This window comes from Heterodontus francisci, chromosome 28 (assembly GCF_036365525.1).
Source record: "Heterodontus francisci isolate sHetFra1 chromosome 28, sHetFra1.hap1, whole genome shotgun sequence".
NCBI classification, from domain to species: Eukaryota; Metazoa; Chordata; class Chondrichthyes; order Heterodontiformes; family Heterodontidae; genus Heterodontus; species Heterodontus francisci.
The window spans coordinates 27110891-27120920 of NC_090398.1; the positions used below are offsets into that span (position 1 = coordinate 27110891).

Here is a 10030-nt window from a genome sequence, read left to right on the forward strand (position 1 = left end):
TATATCACTGGGCCACCATCTCCCATCGTTCTGTCTGGTGGGAAAAGACATACCTAGGAATAGTGATGGAGGAGTCTGGGATATTGATTGATGGTTAGACTTGATCATACCTAGGTCAGGCTGTTGCTTAACTGAGCTGTGGGATAAGTTCTTTCAATTTTTTTTCCAAGTCTGCAGATGTTACTGAGGAATTTGGAGGGTCAGCGGGCTGTGTGACTGAATACGATTCTGGTCAGTCCACCTGGTTTTACTATTATACTTTTTGTAGCAGTTTGAGTGGCTTTCTAGGCCATTTCAAAGGGCAATTAAGAGTCAACCACACCACTGTGTCTGGAGTCACAGGTAGGCCAGGCTGGATGAGGACGGCAGCTTTCCTTCCATAAAGGATGTTACTGAACCAGCTGGGTTTTGACAAATATACAATATTATTTAATGAATTCAAACTCACAAACTGCCACAGTGAGATTTGATCTCAGGTGTCTGGATTATTGGTCCAGATCTCTGGTATAACAATCCAGTAACATGATCACTATGTCACTGGACCCAAACGTGGTGAGTGTAACACGCTTGGAAGGAACAGGTGACTTTAGACCTCTGGTTCCCAAAGCTCTCCACCTCTGGGCTTTTCCACATACCTGGGTCTGTTGTAGACTAGCTGATAGAGATCAGTTAACAATTAACAACTCCATTATCAGTGCAGTATGTGACTGCCCAAATGTTAGAAGGCGAGTCAGACCTTGGTCATTTTTTACCCAGCATTTCCTATGCTCCCATGTGACTATATTCTAACAGTTCTGTGACATTAGAACAAATTAACCTCATTCTGTATCCCTCCCACTTACTTGATGCTCTTGTCCAGTGAAATGGTCCTCCTCTTTTAATATGAGACTGAGTCCCTCCACTCCTTCTTCAATCGCCTGTTCTAGTCTGTCCCGGTAGAATTTCATCAACTTGAACAGCTGGTAATCGTCGCACTTTGTCAGGAAATCAGTGATTGTGGAGTTCGGATCTGTGAACACAAATGGAGAAAACTAAACACATTGTCGGTATTCTATCCAGACTGTTACATTTCCTCTGATATCAAACAGCTGAAACCTCCTGTGAGCATTACCAAACAAATAAAGTGGGGGTGGGGCAAGAGATAACCAAAGAGAAGGTGTTGATAGGACAAGGTCACAGAGAATAACTGACCAGAAGATCATGGGGCAAAGACAAATGGTACGTTAATGGTGTGGTAAAAGACAAAGCACAGAGGGTGTTAATTGACAGAACAATAGAACAGCCTGGCCCAAAGCACAAACATGAAAAAAGCAATGGGTAGGCACATGGTTAAAAAAAATGAATGATGAAACAAAATAAAACAAGCAAATAAAAAGTAAAAAAGAAAAAATAACTAACCCTTCATGCTCTGAAATTATTAAATGCAATGTTCAATCCGGCAGGATGCAGCATGCCTAATCGGGGAATGAGATGCTGTTCCTCGAGCTTGTGTTGATGTTCACTGGAACACTGCAGCAATCCCAGGACAGAGATGTGGGCATGAGAGCAGGGGGGTGTGTTGAAATGGCAAGCAACCGGAAGCTCAGGGTCCTGCTTTCGAACTGAGCGGAGGTGTTCCGCAAAGCTGTCACCCAGTCTGCGTTTGGTCTCCCCAGTGCAGAGGAGACCACATTGTGAGCAGCGAATACAGTATACTACATTGAAAGAAGTACAAGTAAATCGCTGCTTCACCTGAAAGGTGTGTTTGGGGCCATGGATAGTGAGGAGAGAGGAGGTAAATGGGCAGGTAATACACCTCCTGTGATTTGCATGGGAAGGTGCCGTGGGAAGGGGACGAGGTGTCGGGAGTAATGGAAGAGTGGACCAGGGTGTCGCGGAGCTAACGATCCCTTCAGAATGCTGACAGGGGAAGGGAGAGGAAGATGCATTTGGTAGTGGCATCATGCTGGATGTGGTGGAAATGGCGGGGGATGATCCTTTGGATGTGGAGGCTGGTGGGTGGAAAGTGAGGACGAGGGAACCCTGTCGCCGTTCTTCGGGGCGAGGGTAGAAGTGCAGAAAATGGGCTGGACACGGTTGAGGGCCCTGTCAACCACAGTGATGGGGGAATCCTCGGTTGAGGAAAAAGGAAGATATATCAGACGCACTGTCGTGGAATGTTGCATCAGCAGAGCAGATGCATCGGAGACACAGAAACTGGGAGAATAGAATGGAGTCCTTACAGGAGGCAGGGTGTGAAGAATTGTAGTCAAGGTAGTCGTGGGAGTCAGTGGGCTTATGAATATTAGTAGACAGCCTATCCCCAGAGATGGAGATAGAGAAGTTGAGGAAAGGAAGAAGTGACAGAGATGGACCATGTAAAGGTGAGAGAAGAGTGGAAATTAGAAGCAATGTTGAGAAAGATTTCCAGTTCAGGGCGGGAGCATGAAACTGCACCAACACAGTCATCAATTTACCAGAAAAAGAGTTGGGGGAGGGGGCCTGAGTGGGACTGGAACAAGGAATGTTCGACATATCCCACAAAAAGACAGGCATAACTAGGACCCGTGCGGGTATCGATAGCAACACCTTTTACTTGAAGGAAGTGAGTGGAGTTGAAGGAAAAGTTGTTCAATGTGAGAACAAGTTCAGCCAGGTGGAGGAGTGGTGATGGTGGATGGTGACTGGTTGGGCCTCTGTTCAAGGAAGAAGCAGAGAGCCCTCAAACCGTCCTGGTGGAGAATTGAGGTGTAGAAAGATTAGAAGTCCATACTGAAGAGGAGGCGGTTAGGGCCAGGAAACTGAAAATTGTCAAAATGATGTAGGGTGTCAGAAGAGTCACGGATGTTTTTTTATCTGTTTGTGGGATGTGGGTGTCGCTGGCGAGGCCAGCATTTGTTGTCCATCCCTAACTGCCCTTGGACTGAGCAGATTGCTTGGCCATTTCAGAAGGCATTTTTAAAAGTCAACCACATTGCTGTGGGTTTGGAGTCACATGTAGGCCAGACCAGGAAAAGATTTCTTACCCTGAAGGACATTAGTGACCCAAATGGATTTTTACAGCAGTCGACAGTGATTTCCTGGTCATCATTAGACCAGCTTTTAATTCCAGATTTATTAATTGAATTCAAAGTTCACCATCTGTGGTGGTGGGATCCAAACCCATGTCCCCAGAACTGGGTTCTGAATTACTAGTCTAGTGACATTATCACTGCACCACCACAGGTGGGAAGAGACTGGACCAGGGGTGAAAAGTTATTGTCAAGATAGGAAGAAATAAGTTCAGTGGGGCAGGAACAGGCTGAAACAATGAGTCTGCCGGGACAGTCCTGTTTGTGGATTTTGGGAAGGAGGTAGAAGCGGGCTGTCCAGGGTTGCAGGACTATGAGGTTGGAACCTGTAAAGGGAAGATCTGCAGAGGAGATGAGGTCAGTGACAGTCCTGTAGACAGTAGCTTGATGTTCGGTGGTGGGGTCATGGTCCAGGGGGAAGTAGGAAGAAGTGTCTGAGAGTTGGTGCTAAGCCTCTGCAAGGTAGAGGTTGGTACACCAGTCAATAACAGCACCACCCTTGTCTGCAGGTTTGATGGCACTGTCGGGGTTAGACCTGAGAGAACGGAGTGCAGACAGTTCAGAGGGGGACTTCTCTTTGCTTATCTCTTGCCCAACCCCGCATTATTTCCAGCCTTTGCCATTTCTGATGGTCACTGACCTGAAACATTAACTCTGCTTCTCTCTCCACAGATGCTGCCAGACCTGCCGAGTATTTCAGGCCTTTATTGTTTTTATTCCATTCAACTCAGGAATGTTTCAGGATGGGTGTAGGATGGGAACAATTGACAGCTCTTAGCTTTGAAGATATTCTTTGTTCTAAACAGACAATGTGCCACTATCCGAATGCATGTGTGGCCATCATTTGCAGGATTATCCATTTTCTTGAAAGGCAAAGTCAATTTTTATAACTCTTCTGCTGCAGTCTGTAATTTTTCATTGTCACAATTCTCGAAAGCATGACACCTTACCCTTTACAGATCTCTGAAGGCTCTATCTGATCAGCTGAAAATTTTCCAAGGTGTTCAGTCACTCTATCTTTATGACAGACTTTAGTAATTTCCTGATAACAGATGTTAGGCTAACTGGTCTCTAATTCCCTGGTTTCACTCTCTCACCTTTCTTAAATAGCAGCACAATATTCAAATCTAAAAGAATGGTTCCCGACTCGAGAGAACTTTGGAAGATTATAGTTAGGATATCTGCAATTAGAGTCAGTCCAAGTGACAGCAAGAAACGTCCAAAGGCACTGGATACAGCAAAGGCTATGGGCCCTGACAATATGCTGACAGTAGTACTGAAGACCTGTCCTCCAGGACTAACTTAGACAAACTGTTCCAGTACAGCTACAACACTGGCACCTACCCGACAAAGTGGAAAATTGCCCAAGTATGTCCTGTGACAAAAGCAGGACAAATATAATCCAGTCAATTATTGCCCCATCAGTCTGCTCCCAATCATCAGCAAAGTTATTGAAGGTATCATTGACAGTTCTGATGTTCAGTTTGGGTTCCACCAGAGCCGCTCGGCTCCTGACCTCATCACAGCCGTGATCCAAATATGGACAGATGAGCTGAACTCCAGAGGTGAGATGAGAGTGTGACTGGCCTTGACATCAAGGCAGCATTTGATCGATTGCAGTCTTAGGGATATAAACTGGCTCTGCATCACAAATTCTTCTTTTAACACCTCCCACTGATTCGCTATCATTTTACCCATTAACAGCTTTGCCTAGTTTACTGTTGACAGTCTTTGTCTCATCATATTGAAGTCAGCCTTACCTAAATCTGGAATCTTAGCAGCTGCTTCGCGTTTCTCCCTTTCAAAACACGAATTAAACTCAATCATATTATCACTATTACATAAATGTTCACGCACTGTTAGGTTGCACCATAGGCTGCAGGACTTCCTCAGGGAAGTGTCCCAGGCCCAACCATCTTCAACTCCTCATCAATGACCCTTCCTCCATTATAAGGTCAGGAGTGGGGATGTTCGCTGATGATTGCACTGTTTTCAGTACCATTCACAACTCCTCAGATACTGAAGCAGTCCGTGCCTGCAGGCGAGACCTGGACAACGTTCAGGCTTAGGCTGTAAATGGCAAGTAACATTCACACCAGGAAAGCACCAGGCAATGGCCATCTCCAACAAGAGAGAATCTAACCACCATCCATTGATGTTCAACGGCATTACCATCACTGAGCACCCCATCCCCACACCCACCCCACCACCATCAACATCCTGGGAGTTACCACTGACCAGAAACTGAACAGGAGCAGCTCTATAAATACTGTAGCTACAAGAGCATGTCGGAGGCTGGGAATTCTGCAGTGAGTAACCCACCTCCTGACACCCCAAAGCCTGCCCACTGTCTACAATCAGGAATCTGATGGAATACTCTCCACTTGCCAGGATGAGTGCAGCTCTAACAACACTCAAGAAGCTCGAAACCATCTAAGACAAAGCAGTCAGCTAGATCAACACCCCATCCACCAGTTTAAACATTCACTCCCTCCACCAGTGTACAGTGGCAGCAGTGTGTACCATCGAAAAGATGCACTACAGTAACTTACAAAGCCACCTTCAACAGCACCTTCGAAAACCACAACCTCTACCACCAAGATGAACGGGGTCATGGGACCGGGTGCGAGCGGGGGCGGATCCGGGTGCGAGCGGGGGCGGATCCGGGTGCGAGCGGGGGCGGATCCGGGTGCGAGCGCGGGCGGATCCGGGTGCGAGCGGGGGAGGGTCGGGGTGCGAGCGGGGGAGGATCGGGGTGCGAGCGCGGGAGGATCGGGGTGCGAGCGCGGGAGGATCGGGGTGCGAGCGCGGGAGGATCGGGGTGCGAGCGCGGGCGGATTGGGGTGCGAGCGGGGGAGCGTCGGGGTGCGAGCGCGGGAGGGTCGGGGTGCGAGCGGGGGCGGGTCGGGGTGCGAGCGCGGGAGGATCGGGGTGTGAGCGCGGGAGGATCGGGGTGCGAGCGCGGGAGGATCGGGGTGCGAGCGCGGGAGGATCGGGGTGCGAGCGCGGGAGGATCGGGGCAGTGCCTATTTTGCACGTTAAAAGCAATTACTACCTCATTGGCACTTCTTCCTTAACAAAATGAAATAATAAAAGACAGGTGCAGCAAAGAGAATCCAGAATATGCACCAATTACAGCTGTGAACTACTGTTCCATGTCTATTACATATTTTTTGTTGGTCAGTGAAGGAATGGAGAGTTTTGCTGTAGTAATTGAGGTATCAGATATTCTTGGAACAACTGTAATGAGTTTAATTCTACTAACCTGTATTTCGTTCAATACTTGTATTATTATCAAGTATTACATCTCTGGGAGAATGAGTCGCTTCCCTGGTACTGGTTCCTGTGTCCTGATCTCCTTCCCTTGTAGCAGGGTGTTGAATGCTGTCGATCTGGTACAGGTTCCTGTGTCCTGATCACCTTCCTGCAGGTGAAGCGGAGTTGTTCTCTGTACTGGTTCACTGGGTCCTGTGTCAGCTTCTTCACTTGTAGCAGGGTTCTGGTCTGTACTGATCTTACTTGATAGTGAATTCTCCATTTCGCAGTTGATGATCTTTCTGAATGAGAGTCAGTTCGTGCTGGTATGTATGCCCAAGATTTATCAGAGCAGAGTATGAAAGTCCCTCATCCTTTCTCTCCTATTCTAGTAGTCTCTTCCAAGATCCTCTGCAAGGCTGATATCTCTCTGATATTGTGGTGCCAGAATTGAACAAGCTAGTGTGCCAGTGATGTAACTGTACATCGAGTGTTGTAGGTTTAGTATAAGCCATAGTTTTATTTTAATCTAATCCTCTATGAAGAAAGCCAAGGATCACAAATATGTTTTTTAAACATCCTTCTCAACGTGATCTGCCTCCAGCCCTTTCAGGTACGCCAACATGTCTCTGTTGCTGCACTTGTTTAAAATTGTACCTCACTACATACATATTTGCCTCTGCCTTATTCTTCCTGCCAAAATTTACATGCACACTTTTCTGCTAAATTTCATCTGCCATGTGTTTGCCCAATTTACCTGTCTGGTCAATGTCCTCCAGAAGCATGTCATTATTCCCCGAACTGTTTACTGGGTTTTGTGTCCTGTATACCCAAGTTCAGGTCATTAATATACACACAATAGTGCAGTGGTCCTGATACCAACCCCTGGGAGCTCCATTATATTGGGCCGCGGTCAGTCTTGTAAGATCATCTCACTGTCTCCGCTTTCCGTCCTTCGACAAGTCCCTAAGTATCACCAGGCCCTTATCATATGGCCTCAGGGTAACAAGTCTAGACTTATGGTAATTTGCGAAGCTGTCTTGAGTCAGGGTACTTTGTCAGAAGCTTTTGAAGTCCAGGTGGTACGAAAAGATCTACACACTACCCTCATTAACCTCATGACTTCATTGATGACAGTTGAGACTTTAGGCAGAACTTACTTTGCCTTTAACAGATCCGGACTGACTTTCAATTTAGATGGCCCATAAGTTTACAAGTGCCAATTAATTTTTATTCAGATTATTGTTTCCAAAAGTTTCCCCATCATTGACATTCGGCTGGTTGGCCTGTTGTTGGCAGGTGTATCCCTCTTCCCTTTTTTGAACAGGGATGTAACATTTGCAATCCTCCAGTCCGCTGGCACCACCCCTCATCCGAGGAGGATTCGAAGATTGTGGTCACAGTCTCCACCCTTCCTTCCCTCACTAGCTCAGAATGCATCTCAATCAGACCTGATGACTTTTCTACTTTAAAGGACTGCCAACCTTTTAAGGACATTCTCTTTGTCTATTTTTATTCTACTCAATATCACTCCTGCCTCCTCCTTTCGTGCTGCATTGACAGCCTCCTCTTCCCTAGTGAAAGCACATGTAAATTACTCATTTAATACCTTATCCATGCCCTCTGCCTCCATAAATTCTCATTTTTTTGGTCCCTAATCAGGTCCACTATTCCTCTGACTACCCTTTCATTATTATGTATTTATAAAACAATTCTGGATTCCCTTTTATGTTTGCCACTAATCTATTCTCATATGCTCTCTTGGCCCTTCATATTCCCTTTAAGATCTCTGCATTTGTTACATTCAGTTTTGTTCTCTACTGTAGTATGAACTTTACAATTCCCATGTACTGTATTTTTCCATCTCATTTTGACCTGTATATCGGTTATCACCCAGGCTGCTCTCGGTGTGAATGCCGTTCCTTCCTTCTTCCCGTGCTCCAATAGGAATGTGTCTTGATCATCTCCTATTTGACATCCTTCTATTTGCTGGACCAATTTTGATTCATAGATCTTATGCTGGATCACTTTTCACAATCCTCTGAGCCAGATCCGTTCAATAGTGGTCCTCCTGTCCTGAACTGAAGTTTTTATGCTTGATTGTACCTTGTCCTTTCCCATTACTATTTATTCGAAGCTGGATGAGATTATGATCACAGTTCCACAAATGCTCTCCCACTAAAACATGCTACATTTCTCCACTTTATTCCCCAGAGGGAATCTTGAGAATTCTCTACCACGGAGGATTGTGGATGTTTCCTCATTAAGAATATTTCAATCCGAGATAGATAGATTTTTGATCTCTCAGGGAATCGAGAGATATGGGGAGTGGGTGGGAAAGTGGAGTTGAGGCAGAAGATCAGCCATGATCGTACTGAATGCTGGAACAGACTCAAGGGGCCTCCTGTTCCTATTTCTTATGTTCTTATCTTCATAGAACTAGATTCAGCAAAACATCCTTCCTTGTTGGGCTGGAAACACTGATAAAGGAAGTTCTCTTGTATACATTTTAGGAATTTCTCCCACTCTTTGTAGGTTACACTGTTATTATCCCAGTCTATATTAGGATGATTGAAATTTCCCTTCATCACTACACTGCAGTTCTTACATCTTCCTATAAATTGCCTGCAATTTGCTCCTCAATCACTTTTCCATTATTTGGTGGCCTATATTACTCAGTAATGCAATAGCTCCTCTATTGTTGTTTAATTGTCATCGAATACATTCTTGTCCTTCTCCACTCAACAACATCAACCCTCTCCAGAGCTACAATAGTTATTTTTTGGTCCAGATTGCAAACACACCCCTTCTTAACGTTCCCTAATACCTTGTAATCAGGAATATTAAGTTCCCAATTTGCTCCTTCTTGGAGTATCTCTGCTACTGCCATTGTATCATTCTTCCATGTGGCGACTTGCGCCTGTATCTCACCGACCTTATTTACCATGCCACATGTATTCAGGTATCTGCACTCCAAACACATCGTAGACTGCTTCACATTTGGCTGCTGTCCATTCCCTTGTATTATTGCACTATTATTTACACTAGTTCCATTTGCTTCTCCCAGTCCTCTGTGCATCTAGTTTCCCCGCACGACATTTTATTCTGGTGCTCACCCCACTGCCCAATTAACTTAAACCATCTCCCAAAGTACCAGTGAACTATACAGTGAGGACACTGATCCCAGCTGTGTTCAGGTGTAACCTCTCCATCTTCTCCAGGTCTATCCTGCCCCAGACCTTATCCCATTGCCCCAGAATCTGAAACTCTCTCCTGCACCATTTCTCCAGACACACATTAACCTGGAGTACTGTGGTTAGTTCTGGGCATCTTAGGAAGGATATATTGGCCTTGGAGAGAGTGCAGCACAGATTTACTAGAGTGATACTGGAACTTCAAGGGTTAAATTTCAAAGAGAGATTCCAGAGGTTTGGGTTGCATCCCCTGGAATTAAGAAGGTGATTTGAGTGAAATTTTCAACATATTATGGGAATGGTTATGGTAAATAGAAAGAAGCCATTTCTGTTAGTTGGGGAATTTAGGATGAGGGGAGAGAGTCTACAAATTACAGAATGAGGTGTGTAGTAACACTTCGACATGTGAAGGGTGGCAGAAATTTGGAACACTCTGCTGCAAACAGCAATTGATGCTGGGCCAAATGATAGACTTACACCTCAAATTAATGCATATTTGTTCTCTAATCTCATTTAAAAGGATATCGGGCA

At 45.5% G+C, this 10030-nt stretch overlaps 1 protein-coding gene across 1 annotated transcript in view; it reads right to left on the reverse strand.

Annotated features, from left to right (window-relative positions):
- The window catches only part of LOC137385156 (NACHT, LRR and PYD domains-containing protein 12-like), a 60436-nt gene extending 54065 nt beyond the window's left edge, over positions 1 to 6371 (reverse strand). The window contains exons 1-2 of the mRNA XM_068060101.1: positions 6316 to 6371; positions 843 to 1009 (exon numbers count right to left, since the gene is read on the reverse strand). Of these exons, the coding sequence (XP_067916202.1) occupies positions 843 to 947 (105 nt within the window). The 5' untranslated portion in view covers positions 948 to 1009; positions 6316 to 6371. The remainder of the gene's footprint in view (positions 1 to 842; positions 1010 to 6315) is intronic.
- Positions 6372 to 10030: the final 3659 nt, after the last annotated feature.